The sequence below is a fragment of the Marmota monax genome, unplaced genomic scaffold (genome assembly GCF_021218885.2).
Source record: "Marmota monax isolate L192 unplaced genomic scaffold, Marmota_monax_Labrador192_F-V1.1 WCK01_AAM20220418_F8-fsc00008, whole genome shotgun sequence".
Classification (NCBI taxonomy): domain Eukaryota; kingdom Metazoa; phylum Chordata; class Mammalia; order Rodentia; family Sciuridae; genus Marmota; species Marmota monax.
Genome location: NW_026694432.1, coordinates 19,285,776 through 19,311,377, shown reverse-complemented (window position 1 = coordinate 19,311,377; position 25,602 = coordinate 19,285,776). Strand labels below are relative to the sequence as shown.

Below are 25,602 nucleotides of genomic sequence, written 5' to 3'. Positions count from 1 at the left end.
CTCCAATACCTTGATTTCAAATCCAGCCTTTGGTGGGGGCGGGATACGGAAGTTTTTGAGGGGTAGGAGAAGTGGAACATTCTGTAGCCAGAGCCAGGAACAGGCCTCATGGTTGCTCTCTGAGAATTGAGATGTTTAGAGCTTTTGGGAGTGGAGGCTGGGGGGAGGGGCGGGACAACAGAGCAAGGGACAAGTTGTTCTTTCCGGAAACGTGAGGTTCTTAGGGCACCCTATTAAGTCATAGGTGCCCTTGGATCTCAAGATTCTAGTCTCGTTTCTGTGGGCAACTTTTCTTTCGTTCTTCCTTTTTGTGGTGCTGGGGATTGAAGTCAGGGCCTCATAGATGCAATGCAAGTAGTCTACCACTGAGCTACATTCCCAGCCCTGCTTGCAGGTTTCTCTGGGAGCTGGGGCAAATTCTTCCTTCTCTCTGGACCTGAGGCTTATTGCTTATAGGATGAGGGAGTAAGCCAAACAATGGGAAGTCCGCTTAGGCTGCAGTCTTTTAGGAGAGTGGTCCTTAACACTGCATGGTGGTAGTATTTCCAAGGGCTCAGAAGGCTGAGGCAGGAGGATGGCAAGTTCGAGGCCAGCCCCGGCAATTTAACGAGACCAAAGCGGGAGGGAGGGTTCTGGAGATGTAGCTCATTGTTAGAGCACCCTGGGTTCAATATTCCTCAGTAACAAGCCAAGACAATAGAGAGGTCCTTGCTGGCAGCAGGAGACTCTTCAGTAACCACCCGAGCTTTTCTTAGCTATTGCCTGGCTTCTTTTCAAGAACTGAAGACCTTGACAAGGGACCTAACAAACGTATAAACTGAAACCGGTTTGGGGCTGCAGCCCCCCACCCCCACCCCCTACTATTTTTCTATTCTGGCTAAGCTGTAGCAGGGTCAGGCCTGCAGGGGGCGCTAAGGGCTCACTCCGCCGACAAAACTAAACTTGAGCTTTTCAGCAAATTGCCTGAAAGCATCCAGTGGGTTAGTTTTCACATTTTCTTTCTTAAGAGGATTGAGCTTTTCCAAACTTGAAGATTTCTGTCTTTGATATGCAATCGAAGAAAGCGAGTTATATGCATGGCCCAACACCCGCCCTCTCCACAGTGGATCTTAAAGATTGGTGCTCATTTCAGTTCCTTTGTTTTACAGATGAATAAACAGACTCTAAGATGAGGTGGTGGGGATCGCTTTGGGCGAAAAGACTGAAAACTAACACTTGAGTTGCTTGACTCCTGAGAAGTGCTTTTAGGAGACAGTTGGCTCTGTTCCCTAGAGTCTGTAACCACGACTTGCCTCCTGATGTGCAACTCTGAGGGACAGTTTCAATGTAGGTTGTCGGCTTAACAGCTCAGGACCTGTCATCTCCATGCAGGAAGGACCTCACTCAACACCTCACACAGTGCCTGCTTAATGAGTAATTGAATGAATGTTTGACTAAGCTTTGGCAGGTGTGTCCCCTTTGGCTTTATCAAACTCATTGGAGTAGAGTTTTTTTCTCTGAAAGCTCTCCCCGGGCAGAAATTGTGTTCTGAGGTTGGAATCTGGGAAAGGAAAACAATACGAAGAGCTCAGAAAATGACTTCTGGGGTGATAAATCATCACCCCTGGAATGGTCGCAGTACAAGGTCATTATAATGCCAGAATTGGAGAGAGAAAATTAATTCAGCAAAACTAAATACAGAACAGATGAGAATCCCATTAGGTTCATAATCTGAAACAGGATCTGAAGCTGAAGAAATCTCAAAAACATTTCAAATCTAATCTAGATGTGGCTTCAGGACTGAAATGTGATTGAGGAATAAAAATAGCTTTGGCCAATCAGTGGCCTTAACATAGCTGATGCAAGAGTCGAGAGAGTATGGCAACAAGAGGAGGAAATCTTGAGTGAACCAAAAATATAAGGCGTGGGGGAGGGGAGGAATGTGCCCCTGCCATTATCACCAGCCCCTCTCCAAGCCCCAGCAAACTGATAAATTCAAGGCTGGATTTCCAGAGCCCAGCACAGCACCTGGTACACACTAGATGGTCAATAAATATTTACTGAATAAAGGAGGGAGGGAAAGAGCAGGTTTGCTCTGAGTAGAGCCGGTTCAGTGATTCATCTTTTTGCTGGTTCTTTTGCTTAGATTTCAGCTGCCCTGGCCATCTTCAGATGATAACTTAGCTTCTCATGAAGACTCTCTGGAAAAGGGATGTGCTGGCCCATCAATTATAGGCTACTTGACAGTTATGTTTTTCACTCTCAATTAATATATCTGCTTTAAGCATCAGTTACATGTGCCAGCATGCTTCTTACATATTCACAGTCTTCTGTCATCACCAGTGTGGTGGAGTTTCTGCTATAGAGTCATCCTGAGTTTGAATACCTACTCAACATTAATTATCTGATCTTAACCAACATACCTCTTGAGCTCAGTTTCCTCATCTGTCAAATGGGGACATAATGCCTTGTTACATAGAACAATGGATATATGCTGGACTTTTACTGAAGCTCAGTAAATATTAATACTTGTGCCTCTTCCTCCGTCCTTCCTTGGAGACTGGATTACAAAACATCACCAAATTTGGAATATCAATCCTGTTGCTTTTCCTTTTCACAAAATCACTGACTTTGAAAGTAAAACTTTGGGAACAATTCAGTCTTTTTCCTGCAGATTCTATAAGAGTAAATCACATATATTAAGAAATATTTACTGGGGGTGCTACAGATATAGCCCAGTGGTAGAATGCTTGCTTGCTTTTGAGTCCCTGGTCTTATCCTCAGCACCACTGCCTGGCACATGCCTGTAATCCCAGCAATTCAGGAGGCTAAGCAGAAGGATTGCAAGTTGGAGGCCAGTCTGGGCAATTTAGTGAGAATTTGTCCCAAAATAAAAAACACAAAGGGCTGGGGATGTAGCTCAGTGGTATAGCAGCCCTGGGTTCAACCTTCAGTTCCACCAAGAAAAAGAAAAAGAAAACTCACTTTATGCTATTGAGGTGGTGTGGTGGTGAGGTGGTGAAATACTATCACCATGCAGTGTTAAGGACCACTCTCTTAAAAGACAGAGACAATTCAACACAGTTCCTATCTTAAAGGAATTCTAATACAGCCTGGTACGGTCAAAAGTCGATACTGTGTGAACTTAACAAAACAAGCAATTTTACCTTGCTGAGTTGAAGTTCCCTCACTTTGTATAAATGGTCAATGATATTCCATTGTTAGTTGAAGGAAAGGGGCAAGACATATAGACATGATAATGAGTCAAGTTTGGAGACCAACAGTATAAAAAGTTAGAAAAAATGGGCTGAGAATCTAGCTCAGTGGTAAAGTACTTGCCTAGTATACAGGATGCCCTGGGTTTGATCCCCAGCACTACCACCAAAAGAAAAGAAAACAAAAAGAGAGATAGAAAAAGGTGTTGAGGAGTGGGTGGACTACTTTCAGCTGAGCTGAAGAAGCAAGGAAATGGCATTTGAACAAAGGCTTCATTCAGGCCACAAACAGGAATGAAGGCATTGAATGCCAGATACACTTTCAATGGGCAGAGATTTGCAAAGAGAAGTACTTAAAAGAAAGGTTTGAAGGCCAAACAAGGAGCATGGGTGTGGCAGATGAGAAAGCCGGAAAAAGTAAGGTAAGGCATATCTTGGCAGGCCTTGATATCAATCTTGGGGGGGGGGTCTTTATTCTGTAGCTGATGAGAAACCAGTGAAGCTTTTTGATCTGGACATTTAACATTACAGAGTGATTGTGTGTGTGTGTGTGTGTGTTTTTTTTTTTTTTTTGCTGGAAATGGAACCCAGGGCCTTTTGCTTCTAAGGGAGTTCTCTAACACTGGGCTACCTCTTCAGCTCACACAGTACTTAATTCATAGGAAGATTCAGTGACTACAGGCATACTATTGGCAGGACATTGTGCTAGGTGGCATAGAACAGGAGAAAAAGATGTAAAAAGGTGGACCCTGCCCTCCAAGAGCTTATAATTAAAAGGTCAGATAAGACATATACACAGAAAATTACAATGCAAAGTAGAGTGTGAAAAGTGATGAGAGACCCAACCCAAGTGCAGAGGGAGCTTAGGAGAAGGTGAGATTATTTTCTTTCTCCCAAGAAGCTGGAATCAAGAGAACACATCAGAGCTCATCTTGGAATCATAAGCCTAAAGGGACCTGGGAGGCCTAGTTCACTCTGGCCCCTGCCAGGATTCCCAGTCCGAATAAACAAGAGCTTTCAAAATTGAAATAAAGAGAAGGGTTCAAAAGAAAACAGTGAAGGAAGAAACTGTGAAAAGTGAATAGGAGATTTGGCCTTGAGGTGCTAAGGTGCTGGTAGAGGCAACTTCCTTGCAAAAGGAGAGTTGAAAGCCAGGAAATGGATGAGATCAGAGAAGTGTGGAGAGAAGAGTGATAAAAACTGAAACTAGGGGAGCACCCAAGTTTTAGGGAGTGGGAAGATAAAGAGGAGTCAGAGAAGGAGTGGCCAAAGGGAGAAGTGAGAATAAACCCAGCAGAACACCTTGTTACAAAGTTTCGAGAAAGAGGGTGGCAAGTGTGGAATACAGGACTGGAGGCACCAAAGGAGAAGAGTGGGGGAAATGGCAGCAATAGGGATCGAGATTAGACGTGAGGTTGCCAGTGGCATTTTAGTGCATGAAGGCTTTTCCAGAGACTCCACGAATAAGGTGGATTCCCTGTGTCTGGTACACTTGGAGGTGGAGTCCTCCCCCGGGTCTGGGGGAAGAGAGTGGCGTCCTTTGGCCCCAAATATCTGATATTCGACGCTGTAATTAGCACCGCTGGAATCGACGAGCCAAACCTCTCCCAACCCTAACCCGTCGCTCCAGGAACTGAAAAGCTAAAGAACTCATTTGAGAGGATTTCACACCTGGCTGTCTGGTCCAGCCCGGTAAAGTCCCGTTTCATCATGCAACCCTAATGACTCTGTTGGCTGTCAGTCTTGTCTGGTATTGCCAGTGATCTGACTAACCCCTCTTGCAAAAGTTTGCAGCATTCGTCGGAGGCCGACTACAGCTCCCAGAGTTCCTGGGCGCTGCCCGATGCCGATTGGAGGAACAGTTAGCTCCAGAGGGAGGTGTTGCCCCCGCCTTCCCGAGAAACAGGCATCTGATTGGCTGTGCCGCGGGGCTTTTGTGTCCCCGCCCTCCCCCGGGGACCGCAGCGAGCTGAGAGGCGCTGCTGGTGTCAGAGCCAGGCGAGCGCTTGCAGTTCCGCGGAGGGGATGCTGAGGAGCGCTGGGTCCGCGAGCAGCGCTGGCTATTGCGGACTTCCGAGGCACCTCAGGCCGTGAGAACCCCTGCATCTCGACCAAATCCAGGCCCCCAAGGCCATTCACTGTTCCAGAAGCCAGCCTGGGAGAAGAGTCCAGCACAGCAGTAGCCGTCTCCGGATCTGTAGCGTTCTGGAATCCCGAGAGACACCCTGGGGTTCTCGAACCGCCCCCAGCAACTCCCAGCTCCAGCTTCCTGCGTGCGTCCGTCCGTCCGTCCGAGACACCCCACCCGTGCTCTAATCTCGGCGAGCCGCGACTGAGTGCTGGTGCACACACCATGATCGTTGCGGACACCGAGTGCCGCACGGAGCTCCAGGGCTATCTGCCGTTCTCCCGGGGCGGCGTAGGCGCCCCGGGGACCGGAGAGGTAAGCTGCCTTGGATCGACGACACTCTTCCCTGAGCCGCGTCCAAGCCTCAGGCTAGCCCGAGCTAAGTCGGTGCGCCCCCCGGGCTCAAAAGGGGGAGTGGAGCGTGTAAACCTGGACTAGGGTTGCATCAACCGGCAGCCTTGGGCCTCCCCTCCCCTCCCGTCGTCCCTCCCTTCCTCCCTTCTCCACTCCCCCTACCCCCCGGGGCTGCGGAGCCCTCCCTGGCTTCATCGGACTCCTTGGCCAATGAGAGGGAAGCCTTCTCGAGGCTCTCCCGGGTTTGGGCTCTTGTCGAGAGAGTCTTCAAGTCCAGGCAAATCCCTGCCGCTGCAGCCCCGCCACTCCTCCTCCCCGCCCCCTTCCGCAGATTCCCTGTCTCGGCGGTGGCAGGCCAGCAGAGGACTTTCTGGGATGTCCTGGCTCCGAGCCTTGGGGAATGGGACACCTGGGTCTGGCCGGCTAAGGTCGACTTCCTTCCCCTTGCCCTCATCACACCTCGGATTTGAAACGGGGTGCGGGTGCTCTGGGGGATTGGCTGGCGGCGGCAGCAGCAGCAGCTCAAGCTGGGAGAAGGGTTCCCGAAGAAGACTGTGCTAATTAGGCTGCTCCCTGCTAAGTGGTCTGGGGTCCTCGAAGTTTGTTTAGCAGGGACTCTCCTCCTACCCCCACAGAGCGTGGAGGGGCTTTGTAGGGAGGCAAGAATAAGGTCAGACCTAATTTAACATCTCACCCGCGACGAGCAGTGGAAATAATGAACATGTTATCATTTATTAAGCACCTATTAGATGCCAGGCTTGAAGCTTTGAGTCTTCTAATACAGCAAAACAAGCTACACTATAGCCCCTTTTTCCAGGGTGAGAAGGGGCTTGAGGAGAGGCTTCTTTCACTAACCCCATAGAGTACCTCATTCTTTGGCCTAGGATTTTGGAGTGGGCTCGGCACTACAGGGAATTTTGCTTGGTTCTTCAGTTTCCAAATCTGGGGTATCATGGAGGTGTATTGCTGGGAGTTGGTAGAGTTCTAGTCTTAAAGGGGGTAACCTGGGGAAAATCTCTGCTCTGTGTAACATGATTTCTGAATGGTTTGCTACCGTTTTTTTTTTTTTTTTTTTAGTTACCTTACCCTTTCATACCATGATTTAGGAGCCCCATTTAGAGGAATGACCTCTTCTGCCTCTTCACAGCTGAGTTACTTTAATGTTCATGAAAAAAATGGAAATAATGTTATTATTGAGACCACCTGGGTACTAGAATGGGCCATTGATGGGCTGGGCTTGTGGCTCAGTGGCAGAGTACTTGCCTTGCCTTGCACAAATGAGGCACTGAGTTTGATCCTCAGCACCACATAAAAATAGATAAATAAAATGAATGTATTGTGTCCATCTACAACTAAAAAATTTAAAAAACAAACAAACAAACAAACAAAAAAACCGAATGGTCCAGTCTGGTCCCAGCCCTCCACTGAATTCTCTGTGTTCTTTTTGCCAAATGATGGCTCTCTGATTGCAGTTTCTTCTCATGGGGATTGATGGTATCTCTAAGAGGTTGTTGGGAAAATTAACTCAGAATATGAGATTGTTGGGAGAATTAACTCAGAATATGAGCAAAGGACCAAGTATAGTACTTGAACATAGTAACTACACCCCAAATCCTGGGCTACTGTCAGAATGTGGTCACACATTCCCCATTCTTCAGAGTGACTTGTAAGGGGCTTCCTGAGCCTGTTGCCTCCTGCCTGAGGTGAGAATGAGTCCATTGCTCCCTGGGACAGTGCTTAGAGAGTGGTCTAGGAAGAAAAGAAAGAGTACCTAGGTACTCTTGGTCTGAGTAGACATTGAGGGAGTGGCCTTTAGAGGAAATCACTTTTCAGCAGTGGGAAAAGCTGCTGATGCCTGTAGTTTTTGTTGTTTTGTTTTGTTTTGTTTTGGGGGGGTGTACCAGGGATTGAACTCAGGGGCACTTGACCACTGAGCCACATCCCCAGCCCTATTTTATATTTTATTTAAAGAAAGGGTCTCACTGAGTTGCTTAGCTGAGGCTGGCTTTGATCCTCCTGTCTCAGCCTCCTGAGCTGCTGGGATTACAGGTGTGTGCCACAGCACCCAGCTTCTATGTATTCTTCTCCCTTGAGAAAAGAGGACATGAGAAGGTGTCTGTTTTTAGTGGAATCTTTAGAAGACGCAGCCTGATGCTCAAGGCCTAAGGAACAGCCCCTTAACTTACTTCACCACACACTCCCTTTTCAGGATGCGAAGACCTTCATATATAAGACTCTCCAAAAACTTCCCAGTGCTGCACTCTAATACTAGTAATACAAAGCTCTGTTAGGCTCTAGAATAACTTCCTCAAACATCACTTCCTCTGAGGAAGCTTTTCCTCCCCCACCAAATGAAGTCCCTTTGCACAGCCTTTTCCAGTCCTCTTCTCCATTATAGGAGCTTTGGGTGCAATTATGTGGAACAGTTAAGTGTTTCATAACTGCAGGTCTCATCCCCAGCCTGCTCTGTGCATCTCATAAATGCTTGCAATTATCTGCCCCTTGTTGGCTTAGCTGACCTTCTTGAACTGTTCAGGCTTTGAAGTCAGATCTGAGTTGTACCTAGCTGGGAGAGGACCTTTCTGAGCCTCAGTGACCTGTCTCTAAAGAAGAAACAAGAACATCTATTTCCCTCTGGGTGCTTGGGAGGTATCCGTGAACTCAGGTGTGTCAAACACTTAGCTTGGTGCCCAGAACAGGGTGGGTGTGCTAGTGTGTGATACCACTCATGCACACACCCCACAGCTGGATGGAGGTTGGGTTGCTTGTGCTGTCTTCCTCTCAGGTGTAAACAGAGGGAAATATCTTACTTCAGCTGACTGGGGGTGGGGAGGGAGTGTTTGCCCCTTCCCTGCTGGTAGAAACTTAGCATATATAAGAATCTGTAGCTGAATCTCAATGCTCCCAGGGTCTGCATACCAAGAACAAAGGCTGGCCCACTCCAAGAGGACAATGCAGGTAGTGGATAGAACCCTGGGAAGCCAGACTGAGCTGCATTTAAATATCCAGGCCTGGGGCCACTTCCAGGAGCTGTATGGTAGAATATAAAGGCCCTTTGATGCCATAGGTATTACTTGGGTTCACATTACAGATTGAATATTTGTCCTCTGGTGCTTAACATTTGGACCTTTAATCTTTCCTTGTGTGCAAAATAAAGTCCCCTTTACCCTCAGATTGATGAAGATTAGATGGAACCTGCATTATACATAGCTGAACAAATACAGAAGTTAACATCTAGTGAGTGATTGCAATAGGAGCCAGGCACTGAGGTCTGAGCTGATTATCCTCTTTTTCACAACTGGTCTGAGGACCTCCTGTTGAGTGGTCTCCCAGAGTGCTGTTTGACTTCAATGTTCCTGCTGCCCCCTGTGATGCCAGAGTTAGAACTATAAATTATAATAGCCCCTATTGGTTCTCCTTCTGTTCCACATTGGCTGTGTTACTTTGGGTAAGTGACCTGCCCCCACTGGGTTTCCCTTTCTCCATCTATAAATTGCAGGTAGCATCATGCCCTTATCAGGTGTGCTGAATGTGTGTTCTTAAGTATGGAAGCCCCTAGCCATGTGTGGTTATTTAAATTTAAATAAAAGTAAACATTTCAGGACTTTTTGTTCTAGTCATGTTTGGAATGCTCAGCCACAGTGACTAGCTACCCTATTTATTTATGCAGATGTAATACATTCCATCAAAAACATTGGGTCATCACAGAAAATCCCATTGGCCTATTCTGTGCCACACACTGGGGTAACAACAGTGAACTAGATCTAGTATGTGCCTTGAGGTGAGAAACTTTATGACAGGTGCTGTGATTGGGGATAGCCTGTCCCTGGGTCTGGGGGTAGACAAAAGGAGCTTTTCTCTCTTAGTGAACCTCAAGTGCAAAAGTCTTGTAACTATTGAGACCTTGAGAAATTTAGAGAATGGGGAATATTGTTCCTGTACTTTAGGAAGCTGTCTGTTTGCCAGATCTCCTACCTCTTTCCTGACTGAATGACCAAAAGTGACTTGTCCTCTCTGAGCCTTCTTACTCTGTAAAATGGGGACCCAAAAAAGTGGTTTTATGTCTAGGAAGTGCCTCTGAAGTCAATGCTTAAATAATGGCAAGCAGTATTGTTACCTTCTATTCTTCTTCTTCATCATCATTATTATTATTATTGACTCCCTACTCCAGGGAATGGAGGGCTGATTTGGAGGTGTCATCTCTTGGCAGTGAACGCTGTCCTGCCTGAGTCCCTTGGCCTTCCCCTGCTGTCAAAGTTGGGGAGGCCTTCAGGGATTAGAGCTGTAGAGCCCAATCTCTCCGTCTTGCTTTAAGGGCTTCACCTCTGTCTGGAGTGCTGGTCCCTTGTGTCTTTACAGGCCCTGCTGCCTTCTCATTGATTAGATATGAACACAAAGGTCACCTCCCCAGTGGCTCTTTCTGCCTACTTAGACTAAAATATTCCACACTGTCCCATCTTGTCATTGCAATCATTGTTCTAAGATTTCATTCACGTCTCTGATTCGAAATCTGTTCATTTGTCCACGAGATTCAAAATTATATGAAGCCTGAGACTTTGTATTTTCACTGCTGTATTCTTGCTGCCTATAGTATAGTCACCAAAATTATTTGTCATATGAACAAATTAATTTCAGTCCCACCTGGAAAACACTTAGCATGGTGCTTTATGCTTGACACACTGATGAATAAAAGGTGCAAACAATGGTCTGCACCCTGGCTGTACATTTTGCTGGGATCCCACCTCATACCAATGCAATTAGAACTGCTGGAGGTGGGACCTTGGCATTGATAATTGTTAAAAATTTTTTTTTCAGTTGGAGATGGACATAATTCTTTCTTTCCTTCCTTCTTTCCATCCATCCATCCATCCATCCATCCATGTGATGCTGGAGATTGAACCCAGAGCTGCACATATGCCAGATGAGCACTCTTCCACTGAGCCAAAACCCCAACCCCTTGGCATTTGATATTTTTGAAAAAGCTTCTCAAGGGATTCTGATGTACTGTTTGGACTAAGAAACCCTTGTTTGGGATAGCAGTGAGGTTAATGACATCTGATTTTTATTAAGTGCTTATGGTGATAGAGGAGCTGTGGTAAGCCTTGTGGCATTCTCTCATTTAATTGCCATGGTGACATAGTGAACGTAGTACTAATGCTATTATTTGGTGAGGAAACTGAGGCTCACAAATGAAACTGTCATTTGAGCTCTGGCAATTTATGTCCAAAGCCCCTGAATTTTGCATGTACTCTATACTGTACATTATCTATCTTTGCCATCATCATCATCATTATTCATAAAAATGTTGATGGATCCGGACCCATCATTTAAAGATCTAGGGGTTAACCTTCTTCCTTGTCAGAATTTGGAGTTAGTTAGTTAAATCTGGAGTTTCCCCAGGTTCTACTCAGCACCTCTTGGAGGCCCTCTATGTCCCCATCTCAATTCTGCCCTCCCTTCTGCGGTTCTCTGTCTCTCCTCAGGTTCCCTGAGGGGGAGGCTAAATTTGTGGAGTCAGCAGTCCTTATCTCCCAGACAGAGCTGTTGGGCTTTTTCTCTCTGGTGAGGGAGGAGGGAAGCTGGAAAGGGAGTGCTTGGGGTTGATGATAGTCAGTGTGCTGGCCTTGGACACCTGGCCTATTAGTTTCTAGAAGTTGGGCTGAAAGGGACCTGAACAGTCAACTCAGCCCCTTTCTTTGTTTAGGATTAAGGCCCAGAGAGTGTACACAACTTTCCCAGAGCCATACAGCAAATTAGTGGCATAATTGGAGGCCACATCTGGGACTTCCTGGTCTAATAGTGTTTCTCCTTTGTGGTTTTCCAGACTTTAGGGGGCTTTTGACCAACTAAAAAAAAAAAAAAGGTTCAAGTAGAGTTTTTAGTTCTTGGACACCTAAGATATTAAGTCTAGAACTTAATGGGGAAGGGAGGATTGGGGAACTTTCCCTCTCCAATAAAGGCATAACTTTTTTTTTTAATATTTATTTTTTAGTTTTAGGTGGACACAATATCTTTATTTTTATGTGGTGCTGAGGACGGAACCCAGTGCCTCATGTATGCTAGGTGAGCACTCTACCACTCTACCACTGAGCCACAACCGCAGCCCATGAAGGCATTACTTTTTATTTGGGTAAATTTTTTCCAAAGCCAGTGATGGGTCCCCCTTAAATTAACAAAATAAATATCCTTCCTGAACCCCATCTCTAGGACTAGGAGAAACGGATTTAGTGAGTGTGTGATTCTGGTGCCTTATTTTTCTTTCTTTCTTTCTTTCTTTTTTTTGATACTAGTGATTGAACCCAGGGGCACTTTGCCACCAAGCTACATCCCTGGCCCTTTTTATGTTTTATTTTGAGACAAGGTCTTGCTGAGTTGCTTAGATCCTCACTAACTTACTCATGCTGGCCTTGAATTTGCAATCCTCCTGCCTCAGCCTCCCGAGTTGCTGGGATTACAGGCGTGCACCACCATGCCTGGCTGATTCTAGTGGTTTCTGCAGAGGCTCAAATACCATCATAGCAGAATAGTACCACCATCTGCCTTGTATCACCTGCCCTGATTCCCTCCATGCCTCTCTGCTTTTTCTGTTTTCATTCACAGAACAGGGTGAATGACCTGGCACTCCTTTCCACAAAATATGATCTGGGAGAAGAACAACTTAAAACAGATCATCAGAGGGCAGTGTTTTCAGAAGCAAAAGCACTGGGGATTGTGGGGTCACAGATGAAGGTCAGAAAAATGTTTCTAGTCCCTGAAGGACTATGAAAGAGCTCTGTAAGCTGGGCCATGCACGTTTGTAATCCCAGTGACTTGGAAGGCTGAGGAAGGAGGATTGCAAGTTCCAGGTCAACCTTTGCAATTTAGAGAGTCTCTCAGCAATTTAGTGAGACCCTAAAAAATAAAATAAAAATTAAAAAGGGCTAGGGTGTAGCTCAGTGGTAAAGCAGTCCTGGGATCAATCCCTAGTATTCCCAAAAAAGCTCTGCAAAAGGAACAGCCAGAGGGAGGGTGGTGAGCCTGGCCCACTAACTGATTTAGAAGACCTTGGAAGGGGTGAAGATAATTGATCAGATTTACACTCAGAAAGTTAGTCTGGGGCTGGGGTTGTGGCTCAGTGGTAGAGCGCTTGCCTAGCATGTGTGAGGCACTGGGTTTGATTCTCAGCACTGCATATTAATAAGTTCATTAAATAAGGGTTCATCAACAACTAAAAATATATATATTAAAAAAACAAAAAAAAATCTAGCTGCTGTACAGAGGATCACTAGGGGCAGGTGGGCTATGGAGGTCAGGAGACAATTGGTGGGGTTGTGGGTGATAGTAGATGATAGTTGTATATGAGGTGGTGGTAGTAGTCAAATGATCATGAGAGGGACTGAAGCTGCTTCATAGGCATCAAGGGTATTTGATTACTGGCTTTGGGATACACACTATGGGGAGTTTTGTATGTGTTCTTGGGGCTGCTAAGATGGTGGTATCCCGAGATGTCCAACATGGTGGTTGTATATTTCTTTTCTCTGGATCCCTCCCACCAAGCAATGCTAGGGCTCCTGGGTCCCTTCCCAGTTCTTAAACAATTCAGCCTGGGATGAGCCTTCTTTCCTGTTTACCTGTTCACCATCCAGTAAATGGGTACAAATTTCCCACCTGATTCCTCCATGCAGAGTAGACCAAAAAGATGGTTTTAGGAGGAGGTTTGAGAAATAACAGTCCTCTTCGTTGTCCTCTCTTCGTTGTCCTCTCTTCTTCCAGCTAACCTCTATGTTTTTCTTCCCAGGAACAGAAGGAGAGCCGGTCTCGTCGAGGCCGAGGGCCCAGCGCCTTCATCCCAGTGGAGGAGGTAAGCTTGGAAGGAGTTAGAAATCTGGTACCTGGAAAGAAAAGACATGAGACATTGTGGATCAGGGTCTTTTCCTATCCCTTAACTTGCAGCTTTGAATCTACACACAAAACAGCTCTGTGGAGCAGGCACTACCAACACCATTTTCCTGAGGAAGAGTAGGCTTGGAGAAAGTAATATAACTTATTCATACTTTAGCGTCCCAGATCAATGCTTCTATTTTCTTAATGAAATAGAACTACCTCTGTGTATCTTCTCACCCTTGATTGTATGTCTATTACAAAAAATGATTTGTTTTTAAAGTAATGTATGTTCATTATTTTAAAACTTCCAGTATGTCAGAAACCTCTAGTGTCTTGTAATTACACCCCCAACACAAGTCATTATATTTGTTAACCATTTACCATTTGCTACTGTTTTCTGGATTTTTTTTTCCCCCAGTATTGGGGATTGAACTCAGGGGTACTCTACTGCTGAACTGCCCCCCGCCTTTTGTGGTGCTGGGATTGAACCCAGGGCCTTGTGCATGTGAGGCAGGCACTCTACCAACTGAGTTATATCCCCAGCCCTGACCTGCCCTTTTTTATTTTGAGACAGGATCTTGCTAAGTTGTAGAGGCTTATCTTGAACTTGAAATCATCTTACCTCAGCCATCTTAGTCACTAAAATTACAGGCATGTGCCACCCCATCCAGCTTAGGCTTTTTCTTTTTTTTTCCCATACAGATAGTTACTTTTGTACAGAAAACCAAGATCATAGCTTTCAGTTTGTTTTTCATTTGTTTTGTTTTTTCACTTTATAATACAACAGAGACATCTTTCACCTACAGAGTTCGTTCATTCATTCATTTTTTATTTATACTTATTAATTTGTAGTGTTGAGATTGAACCCAGGGCCTCATGAATGCTAGACAAACACTATACCACTGAACTGTACCCCAGCCCCCACCCTTTCATTTATATATACAGATATCTGTTGAATTATTAATCTGTGATGCATCATCTTACGAACTGTGGCTAGAAAATAAAATAGGCAAAAATCTGTCTACACGGAGCTTACATTCTAGTGTGTATGTGTGGTGGAATTACCCTCAAAACACACAGAAAATTTTAAAAATTGATTGCTCATTTTTCTTCAGCGTTCAGTACAGAGGAATAAGTTTTTATTTCCTGTCCTCTTGCTCTCCCAAATGTGTGGGCCAAATGGTTAAGGACCTTTAACAAACCCCTAAGTTCTGTATTTCCCCCTCCTTTGTAAATGTAAGGTGAGCAACCACACAATGATTATTTATATCTGTAGCCTCTTTTATAATAAAGGAACAAAATAGGCTATGGAGTTTATCTCGGTTTGAATCCTGGTTCTGTCATTTACCAGATCTCTGACTTCAAGCAACAAACAAAACCTCTCTGATTTTCTCATCTGTCAGTGGGGGGAAATAATAGGATTCACCTCACAGAAATATTCTGAAAATTCGAAGAGATAATGCAGGGAAAGCTCCAAATTGGACTTGGCATGGACAGAGTGCTCAGGAAACGTGAACTATTTTGCACGTCTCCACCCTTGGCTGGGTACATTTGCCAGGTTCAGACAGAAACTCCATGAAGGCAGGAGAAACGACTATTGTTCCGGGATGGAACCCAGTGCCTTGTGCATGCCACTTAGCTACAACCTCGCCTCCAAAACCATACTTGCAATCTCTGTTCCTGAGTTTTCCTGTTTAAAAATGGGGAAGGGGCTAGTGTGTAGCTCTCCGTGTTAAAGCATTTTCCCAGCGTGTCTGAGGTACTGGGTTTGATCCCTGGCACCACAAAAATAAGAGAAAATATAACTTCAGTTTTATCATTATTGTGAGGATTATTTTATCTTAGATTTTTTGGTACTGGGGATCAAACCCAAGTCCTCAGGCATGCCAGGCAAGCACTCTGTCACTGAGCTACACCTCCAGCCCAGTTGCTGTAAGGATTAAGTAAGTTCATAGTACTTCAATAGTACTTGGCAGATAATGACCATTATATAAGTCTTGTCTATTATTATATAAAGTACCAAATAAGTATTTAATCAATTAAATATTTTTTCTTCCCCATTCCCTCTTTGGATATGATGGTGGTTTTCAGTCTTTCGCTATTATAAACGCACCACAAAGGATATGTTGGTCTCAGATGGGAAAGACAGGAGGGAAACCATGTTCTCTTTGTTTGGCAGGTTCTTCGGGAGGGGGCTGAGAGCCTTGAGCAGCACCTGGGACTGGAGGCGCTGATGTCCTCAGGGCGGGTGGATAACCTGGCGGTGGTGATGGGCCTGCACCCTGACTACCTCAGCAGCTTTTGGCGCTTACACTATCTGCTGCTGCACACAGATGGGCCCCTGGCCAGTTCCTGGCGCCACTACATTGCCATCATGGTGAGCCTGTCTGGGCTGGATGCTTGTAGGGATGTCCTCATGGGGCTTCTGTACTTGAATCTCTTTGCTGGGGACTTCTTGAGTTTATCTCATAGATGACGGGGGGAAAATATCACTTTGTCCAACTATCTATACACTTTAGGCTTTGAATAGATGCATCTTTAGACACATCTTTAGTGTCTACTTCGTCTACTAGTGTCTGTAGATTGAGTAACTGAGGTACAAAGGGGTCAGGTGACTTGCAAGATGGTGGTAGAGCATGACCTGAATTTCCTGCCTCTTAGGCAACAATAAGCCCTACACTATCTCTTTCTAAGGGGGACCCACCTTGAGTACAGCCCAGAAGGACAAGGGTGACCCAGACTTTATCAACCTTCTCCACAGGCTGCTGCTCGCCACCAGTGTTCTTACCTGGTGGGCTCCCACATGGCTGAATTTCTGCAGACTGGTGGTGACCCTGAGTGGCTGCTGGGTCTCCATCGGGCCCCTGAGAAGCTGCGAAAACTTAGCGAAATCAACAAGTTACTGGCACATCGGCCGTGGCTCATCACCAAGGAGCACATCCAGGTGCAGTGGGCCGAGAGGCATGGCCCTGAGGGAGCCCAGTGGCCAGGCTGGGGCTGGACAGGAAACCCAGGGGCAGACACTGAGCAGATCTGACCTTCTTTCCCCTCCAGGCCTTGCTGAAGACTGGGGAACATAGCTGGTCTCTGGCCGAACTCATCCAAGCCCTAGTCCTACTCACTCACTGCCACTCACTGGCCTCCTTCGTGTTTGGCTGTGGCATCCTTCCTGAGGGAGATCCAGAGGGAAGTCCTGCCCCTCAGGCACCATCACCCCCCAGTGAGCAAAGCAGCCCTCCAAGTGGGGACCCACTGAACAATTCTGGGGTAAGTTACAGTTCTGGGTCTTAGTGGGGCAAAAAGCTGTTGTGGCCTCTGGTCCTTGAACGGAAGCCACAACTTTCTTATGTCCTCATGCTGAAAGGCCACAGAAAAGTTATTGTTTGACCTTTTTTTGGTGGGGGGAGCTACTTGGGATTGAACTCAGGGACACTGAGCCACATCCCTAGCCCTACTTTGTATTTTATTTAGAGACAGGGTCTCACTGAGTTGCTTAGCACCTCATTTTTGCTGAGGCTGGCTTTGAACTCATGATCCTCCTTCCTCAGCTTCGCAAGCCACTGTGATTACAAGTGTGTTCTACCATGCCCAGCAAATTATTTGACTTTGAAGCTCAGCTTCCTCGTCTGTTAAATGAGAATAAAGACCCCTACTTACAGTGGGTTGTGAGGATTCAGTGAAATATCATGTGACTGGACTTTTATTGTGGGTATTAACACTTTAAAAATACAAAGTTTGATGGGCTGGGGGTATAGCTCAGTTGGTAGCGTGCTTGTCTTGCATGCACGAGGCCCTGGGTTCAGTCCCCAGAACCACCAAAAAAAAAAAAAAAAAAAACCCTGAGCCAGGCATAGTGGTACACTCATGTAATCCTAGCTACTTGGGAAGCTGAGGCTGGAGGATTACAATTTCAAGACTAACCTGGAAATTTAACAAGACTCTGTCTTAAAATCAAGAAGGGCTGGGGATGTAGCTCAGTTGTAGCATGCATGAGGCTCTGAGTTCCATCTCCAGCATCACCAACAAGAAGAAGAAGAAGAAGAAGAAAACAGATGCTTTGAAAATTACTTCTGAGGGAAGTAGCTGCTTAGGGAAAATACATGTCTCTGCTGTAGCTTCATAAACTTTCCCTTGGGAAGCATAGACCACGTGAGTTGTCTAGCTCAGTGGCTGGTGCGGGAGGCTGCCCTAGTCATTATGATCATCCAGGCAGTCCTGGTATGTGGGAAGGGTGAGTAGTTTTCCACAGGGCGAGGGAGGAGAAATGGTGACTACTGGATCCATCTTCAGGGTTTTGAGGCTGCCCGGGATGTGGAAGCTCTAATGGAACGCATGAGGCAGCTACAGGAGAGCCTGTTGCGGGATGAAGGAGCCTCCCAGGAGGAGATGGAGAGCCGTTTTGAGCTGGAGAAGTCGGAGAGCTTGCTGGTGACTCCCTCAGGTAGAGGATCACAGTAGCCCAGGGTCCATGGGCTGCCCCTTCTTTCACCATCTGGTGGGAATGGACTCCTCCATTTATCATGTTCTCTGAACTCTAGAGGCTGCCATCCTTCAGCCTCCTTGCCAAGAGGTTCCAAGAATGGGCCTTGGGCTCAGACCTGCCTTTGAGTCTCATCACTTTAGCCTTTCTGTGTGACCACTGACTAGTCACTTCCTGTTGCCGGTCTTCAGGTTTGTTGTGTAGAGTAACTGAAACAAAGTGCTAAGCCCAGAGCCTGGCCTAGGGTGAGCAGCCCCATGGAACTGCCACCATTAGTGTTACTGGGGGCCTTACCTCTTCCTCCCCCAGGCCTGGCTCCAGCCGAAGTCCTGCTCCCACTCACTAGCGACGGACTCTCTCTGGCTCTCTGCTCTGCCTCCCCATGCCCCCCTTTGAGGATTAATCAGGAGTGGAGCCCTTTGTGCTCCATGTCTCGACCTCACAGTGACTTCTTTCTGACATGGTCCTCAGCTGACATCCTGGAGCCCTCTCCGCACCCAGACATGCTGTGCTTTGTGGAAGACCCCACTTTTGGATATGAAGACTTCACTCGGCGAGGGTCTCAGGCCCCACCCACCTTCCGTGCTCAGGTAATGCCCTCCCTAATGGTCATGGTTGTTGCTTCAGATTATGAATAGGCAGGGGACAGAGGGTTTGAGTGGTTATAGAGTTGAGTACATTCTCCCCTCAAGATCCCATAAAGGCAGTGGGGACCCCATGTATCCTGGAGGGACCCATCTATTCCCGAAGCTTAGGGAGTCCTGATCACAGGGAGAAAGTCAACATTGAGGTATATCCACCTTGGTTTCTCAGGCCTAGAGCAAGCAGCATGTTAGGTTTGTGGCATAGGAAGTAAACATTATGGAGAGGCAAGGTGTGCTCTAGAGGTCTAGAGGACAGGGTCTCTGGCCAACATTGTGCTCCAAAGTCTCACTTATCAACTGAACTCTTCCCATATTCCTCAGGATTATACCTGGGAAGACCATGGCTACTCACTGATCCAGCGGCTGTATCCTGAGGGTGGGCAGCTGCTGGATGAGAAGTTTCAGGCAGCCTATAGCCTCACCTACAACACCATCGCCATGCACAGTGGCGTGGACACCTCCATGCTCCGCAGGGCCATATGGAACTACATCCACTGCGTCTTCGGCATCAGGTGAGCACACGTTCTTCTGTCAGGGCATGCACACACAAGTCTTCTCTCTGAGCTCACTCTTATTGCTTTTGTTATTGTTGCCTTTCCTTTCTGCTTACTATTTTTCAAAGCCCAGTTTATTTCTTAACTAATTTTAAGAGATAATAGGAGTGCTCATTTTCTTTCTTGAACCTTGTAAATGAAACTCTTAATCTTACCTGCTGAGATAACTATACATAAACATGTTACATATATAGCATACACATATATGTCCATGTCACTAGAGAGAGTTAAGTTTATATTTCCATTCTGAATAGCAGATTTTCTCATAGTGAATAAAGACAACATAAATACCCATCAATAGGGGACTTTAAATAATGATATGGCCATTTAGTGAAATATTGTGCAGCAATTAAGGGTTGGGGATAAAACCCAATGGTGTAAGGCCCTGGGTTTAATCCCTAGCACTGGGGGAAAAAAACAACAAAACAAAACAAAAACAGAAATATGCAACTATTATAATATTATAATATGAATATAGAGATATATTTATATTGCCATGGGAAAACATTCAAAATGTTTTGAAAGAAAAGAAGCTTACCAACCAAAATCTTCTTTTTGTATCTTTTTTTCTGAATGCTTACTTGTTCATGGAAAATGTTATTTAACAGTGGTTATCTGTATAGTACACCATGCTAAATGACATTTGTTGCTTCTAAATATTTTCTGATTTAAAAAAAAATTTTTTTTTTGGAGAGAGAGAGAGATTTTTTTTAATATTTATTTTTTAGTTTTTGGCGGACACAACATCTTTGTTTGTATGTGGTGCTGAGGATCGAACCCGGGCCACACACATGCCAGGCGAGCGCGCTACTGCTTGAACCACATCCCCAGCCCTGATTTTTTTTTTTTTTTTAAATGGTGCTGGGTTTTGAACCCAAGGCCTTGTGCCTGCTAGGCAAGTGCTTTATCATTGAGCTACATCTCTGGTCCTCTTTTCTGACTTTTGAGTAGGTGTTGTTTTTAAACGAATGGCACAATAGTCAATATGTTCTGCAGTTTGATTTTTCCACATCTAATAATGTAGTGTGAACCACATTTCTTATCAGTATGAATAAATTTCTTAATGTTTTTTAACCAGTGCATTGTATTCTGTTATGGATATATTATAATTATTCATTCATTTTCCTGTTGTTGGATATTTAGGTTGTTGGCAGTTTTTCTTTTTTGCGGGTGCCGGGGATTGAATCAAGGACTTTGTCATGCAAGGCAAGCACTCTACCAACTGAGCTACATCCCCAGCCCTGTTTGCAGTTTTTCAATGTTAAAAATACCATGTGCACTGACTAGGCTTTATAAGTAAGCTCTTTTTTTTGGTATTAGAGACCAAACTCAGGGACACTCAACCACAAAGCCGCATCCCCAGTCCTTTTCATTTTTTACTTTGAGACAGCGTCTCACTATATTGCTTAAGGTCTCACTAGGTTGAAGCTGGCACCAAACTTTCGATCCTGCTGCCTCAGCCTCCCAAATCACTGGGATTACAGGTGTGAACCACCACGCCTGGCTACACAAGTTCTTGTAGATAAATCCTAGATAGGATATTACTTGTCAGATTTAAACCTAGAACAATTATTTTGTTATTAAAAAAAAAAAAAAAGCCAGTGCTGTGGCACACACCTATAATGTGTAAAACACTTGCCTAGCCTGCTCAAAGTCTGAGTTCAGGGCTGGGGATGTGGCTCAAGAGGTAGCGCGCTCGCCTGGCATGCGTGCGGCCCGGGTTCGATCCTCAGCACCACATACAAACAAAGATGTTGTGTCCGCCGAAAACTAAAAAATAAATATTAAAATTCTCTCTCTCTCTCTCCTTTCTCTCTCTCTTCTCTCTCTCTTTAAAAAATTCTCTCTCTCTCTTTAAAAAAAAAAAAAAAAAAAAAGTCTGAGTTCAATTCCTAGTACTGCCAAGAAAAGAAACAAACAAACAAAAAGTCACTCTGATAGCATGATGAAAAAAAAAAAATCAACAAAAAATTAAGGAAATAAGAAATTTCCCAAAAATCTGCTACCCCAGTTCAACCTCATCCATATCCCAAGATGTTTTTCTTGCTATTTTTTCTTTCTTATGTAGTTGCTTTTATATAGTTCAAATTATAGTGGCTACTTCACTTGAAAAAATATACTGGGTATTTGTAAAGAGAAATAAAACCTTGATTTTTAGAAAATTTAGAAAACATAAGGCCCAGGAAGTAGCTCAGTGGTAGAGCATTTGCTTAGCATGAGTGAGGCTCAGGGTTTAATTCCCAGCACTGGAGGAAAAAAAAAAAATATCCATGACACCACCAGCTTTTATTACCATAAGATACTTTATGTTTTTTTTCTATGCACAAATAACCAAGATATATATAATTTTACAAAAACAAGATCTGCTGCCATTTTCTTGCCTACTCCTTTTACATATTTTACTCATATTAAAAACATTAGTGTAGTTCAGTAAACATGTGATTTTTTTTCTTGCTTTTCTCATTCAATTGTTTATACTGAGTATCAAAAAATTATTCCCAGAGGCTGCAGTTGTAGCTCAGTGATAGAGCACTTGCCTAGCATGTGTGAGGTACTGGGTTTGATCCTCAGCACCACATAAAGGCATTGTGTCCATTTACAACTTAAAAACAACAACAACAACAACAAAAAAAAAAATAGGCTCTGCTGTACATGTTGCTTGTAGAAAAATTGTTTTTCTTGGGGCTGGGGCTATAGCTCAGTGGCAGAGCAACTTGCCTTACACGTGTGAGGGACTGGGTTCAATCCTCAGCACCACATATAAATAAGTCAAGGAAATAAAGGTTCATTGACAACTAAAAATATATATATATTAAAAAAACTGTTTTTCTGTGTAGCTATAAATCGTATTTCATTGAATGAGCTATACCTACTGGGCCATCCTCTTGCTGATCATTATGGAGTTCCACCTCTGGGATGGCAAGATGGCATTATAAAATGTGGGAAAGGTAGTTTTTTCCCAGCCCTCAGGTTTAGGAGTCTTCACTCTCCAACATGGTCGTTGCTTCTAAATTTTTCTCTGAATTTCTCTGTGACTCAGTGTGACTTCAGCCTTGGAGACAGACAGAGCTGGGTTTGAAACCCATTCCCTGCTGTCTGACTTAGAGAAAGTGACACCTCGAGTGTCAATTTTCTCATCTGCAAAGTGGGATTCATGAGTACAGTGTATTGTATATAAAGCTGTATATCACAGTAGTGTGTAGTAGTTCTGAGAATTCCATGAATACCTGGTCACATGGCACATTGGTGGTACTCAGTTCAACATGCTCATTCTCTGTGCATTCCTTGGACTGGTCCCCCACAAGTTTGTTGGCCTGTGATATATGGTATTAACTTCTTCTAAGAGGAAATGGACTTCTTGTTGCTTCCTACCTTCTGCCTTTTCTCTCCATTCTCTGTTCCTCTTTCTATGGGGTGGGGGTGGGAAATGAGCTTTCCTTTTGGGAACAGAGGATGAGCAATGCTGTTGGTCTTTCCAGATATGATGATTATGATTATGGGGAGGTGAACCAGCTCCTGGAACGGAACCTCAAGGTCTATATCAAGACAGTAGCCTGCTATCCAGAGAAGACCACCCGAAGAATGTACAACCACTTCTGGAGGCACTTCCGCCACTCAGAGAAGGTATGACCCATGGGGAGGAGCAGGATGGAGGTAGATGGGCCCAGCCAGTGGAGAGGCCAGGGAGGTGGGATACCTGGGAATGTTGTCTTGAGTTTACATCCTCCTCAGCTGCTAACAAACCTGTAAAATGGAAACACAGGTACCAGCTTCACCCAGTGTCCTCAGTGGCAGACTGGTAGGTAGTTCAAATCATAACACTGTGACTTGAGGCAAGTCTCTTCACCTCTCTGAGCTTTCCCACTTTACAATGGGAATCAATTCTGCCACCATCAAGGTTGTTGGGAAGATGAAATGAAAAGATGTATTGTAAACCCTTGATCCTGCACAGTTAATGGTAGCTCTTATTTAGCCCTGTGGGATAAAGAAGTTAATCATGATAAGGAAGAATGCACTGGAAGTTCTTCAGTGGTCATTGTACCAAATTGCTCAGAGCACTATCAAAGGTCAGGACATCTCTGTGGCAAAAGGGAAGGGTGAGGTGAGTGGTCAGGGATAGTGGCAGTCTGGGAGGGTAGAGGATCCATTAACAAGCCTTGCTCTGTATCCCAGGTACATGTGAACTTGCTACTCCTGGAGGCCCGTATGCAAGCTGCCCTGCTGTACGCCCTCCGTGCCATCACCCGCTACATGACCTGACTCCCTCCCACGTAGGAACCATACCTGGAGCAGCTGATCCTGGGGATACCCTCCGCCCTGGAAGAATTCCATCTGGAGACAGATCTGGGACCCTTTCAGTTCCATGCCCATCCCCACCCTGCTGTGGGTGGGCTTGTGTGATGTGCAGCCCCCGAGCCACACCCTCTTTTTTTCTCACTGGAATGGACAGGATCACTGCACTGACTCTGGGATCCCAGCTCTGTCCCTGGGAACTGGAAGAGGATTAGGAGATCCCAAGGGGCTATGCATTTTTTCCTTCCCCTGCCCCCCAGAGGCAGAAGGCATAGAAGGGAAATGTGCCAACCTCAGACTTGTGTGCTAGCAGGCTGAGCCCCAGGCACCACAAGTGCTGTGGCCTTCCTGGACTGGGAAGTCCCTGGCTAGCCCCTGTGAGAGAGGGCCAAAGACCTCCAGGGACTAACACTCCAGGCAGCTTTGCCTTCTTTCCCCCATCATTCTCAGAGTTCATTACCTCCCACTTGCTGTTCACCCATTAATGTGAAAGCCAGGGTCACAGCTGGCCTGTGTGCCCTGTTCCCCAAAAGCCTTTTCTGTTGGGCAGAATGGAGACCCCCTGGTACCCTCATTGCCTGAATCCTAGTTTAGTTCTCTTACCTTCTTTCCCTTGTATGCCTTTCTCCGGTGATTTGAGGTGGGAGACCCCAGGAGAGAAGCCAGACCCAACCTTTTGGACGTGAACTGTTTCTAGAGATTTGGAGCCACTGTTGGTCACTTTGCCTCTGAAGAAGAAGAAGTATTTGATGATAGATTCTCTGTGTTTGGGTCCTTTGTGGTTGAGGTCAGTCCTCTTCTCGGCCTCACCCTTGGAGCCACAGTTGATATCTGGGAGGAGCAGAGGGAGCCTCTTCGCCCTAGGCTGTGCTGCCTGTAGAGGCTGGAGCTCTGCCAAGGATATTTGCCAAAAAGCAGGCCTTTCTAGGTGGCTGAGGTGGCACTGAGACTCAGTAAGAGAGGCAGACACCAGGGTTCTCGTTTGGGCCCTGCCACTGATTGGGCGACCATGCCACATTGCCAGGCCACCTTGACCACCACAGTTGCAGACGGAGGGATGGGTTTGAGTTTCCCCAGTGTCTGAGGCTTTGCCCTGGGATCTCAGGCCAACCTGTCAACAGCAAGCTGATTTTTCTTACAAGATATTACAAAGTCCTCTGGGGACCCCCATTCCTATAATTGTTTTTTCCTGGCTGCCTTCCAAGGACCCTCACCCCCATCCTGGCATCTGATCTGTCCCCTCTCCTAGATTTTAGGTTTGCTTGGAGGCAGAAGCAGCCAAGGACTAATCCCAGGCACTTTCTGTAGCAAACAACTGTGAATTATGGCTTCTCTTGCCCTTCTTAGCAGTAGGTGCCTCCTCTTGATCCAGTTTGGAGGTACCTGAGAAAGGCAGGGGCCACAATGCTGCTGCTTCTGACCCTCCTCCCTGGGGCAGGGCAGGAGATAAGCCTGCCAGTGTGCCACATTTCATACCCGTGCAGGCACGGGAAAGCGACTGGGCACCCCCTAAGGCCTGAAAGCCCTCCCTACAAAGAAGGTGGGCCAGAGGGAAAGGGGCCCAGCGTGGGGGTTTGAGTTCTAGAGGGGACATGATGCCTCTGTTATTGTCTCCTAGGTTGGGTGGGAAGGGTATCCAGTGTTCAAGTGCAGAAATCTTTGACCTTGTTAACAGTTACGTATGATAAGAAATAAAAGTTCACCAAGGTTTTGTTTTGTACTCATTGTTAATGGACTGTTTTTCCATTTTCTGAAGGCCAGGGTTCATCTCATAACACAAGCAGAGAGCTATGATTGCATCATGGACCTGACCTGACAGTCTCTGCCCTGCCGATTACTTGTGTCATTGATTGCAGGGTTGGAATTGTTGACATTGAAAGTCTTAACTTCTGTGGCTTGGGTGTCCAGCCCTGCCACCCAACTCTAGCTGATCTGGCATGGTAAACTAACAATGACCACGTCATTTTCAACCAAGCCTCGTCCTGGGGTGGATATGTGGAGGCCATTTCTCTTGAGTTTGCCACAATCTTGCAAGGGAATTAACTTGGAGGTGAAATGACATTGCTGAGGCCACATAGCTAGTCCTTGGAGA

The 25,602-nt window shown here is 45.7% G+C and overlaps 1 protein-coding gene across 2 annotated transcripts; it reads left to right on the top strand.

The window, feature by feature from the left end:
- The first annotated feature begins 5,132 nt into the window (after positions 1-5,132).
- Sesn2 (sestrin 2) lies at positions 5,133-25,230 on the top strand. Of its 2 annotated transcripts, none has more exons than XM_046469349.2 (10): positions 5,133-5,637; positions 13,454-13,516; positions 15,719-15,916; positions 16,301-16,483; positions 16,594-16,806; positions 17,830-17,980; positions 18,329-18,609; positions 18,985-19,175; positions 22,697-22,841; positions 23,391-25,230. In XM_046469349.2, the coding sequence occupies exons 1-10, from the start codon at positions 5,548-5,550 to the stop codon at positions 23,475-23,477; spliced, it is 1,602 nt and encodes a 533-aa protein (XP_046325305.1). In that variant the 5' UTR covers positions 5,133-5,547; the 3' UTR covers positions 23,478-25,230. The 2 variants fall into 2 exon arrangements, with proteins under 2 accessions (XP_046325305.1, XP_046325306.1); XM_046469350.2 differs by having other exon boundaries at positions 5,144-5,637; positions 18,491-18,609.
- The last annotated feature ends 372 nt before the right edge of the window (positions 25,231-25,602 follow it).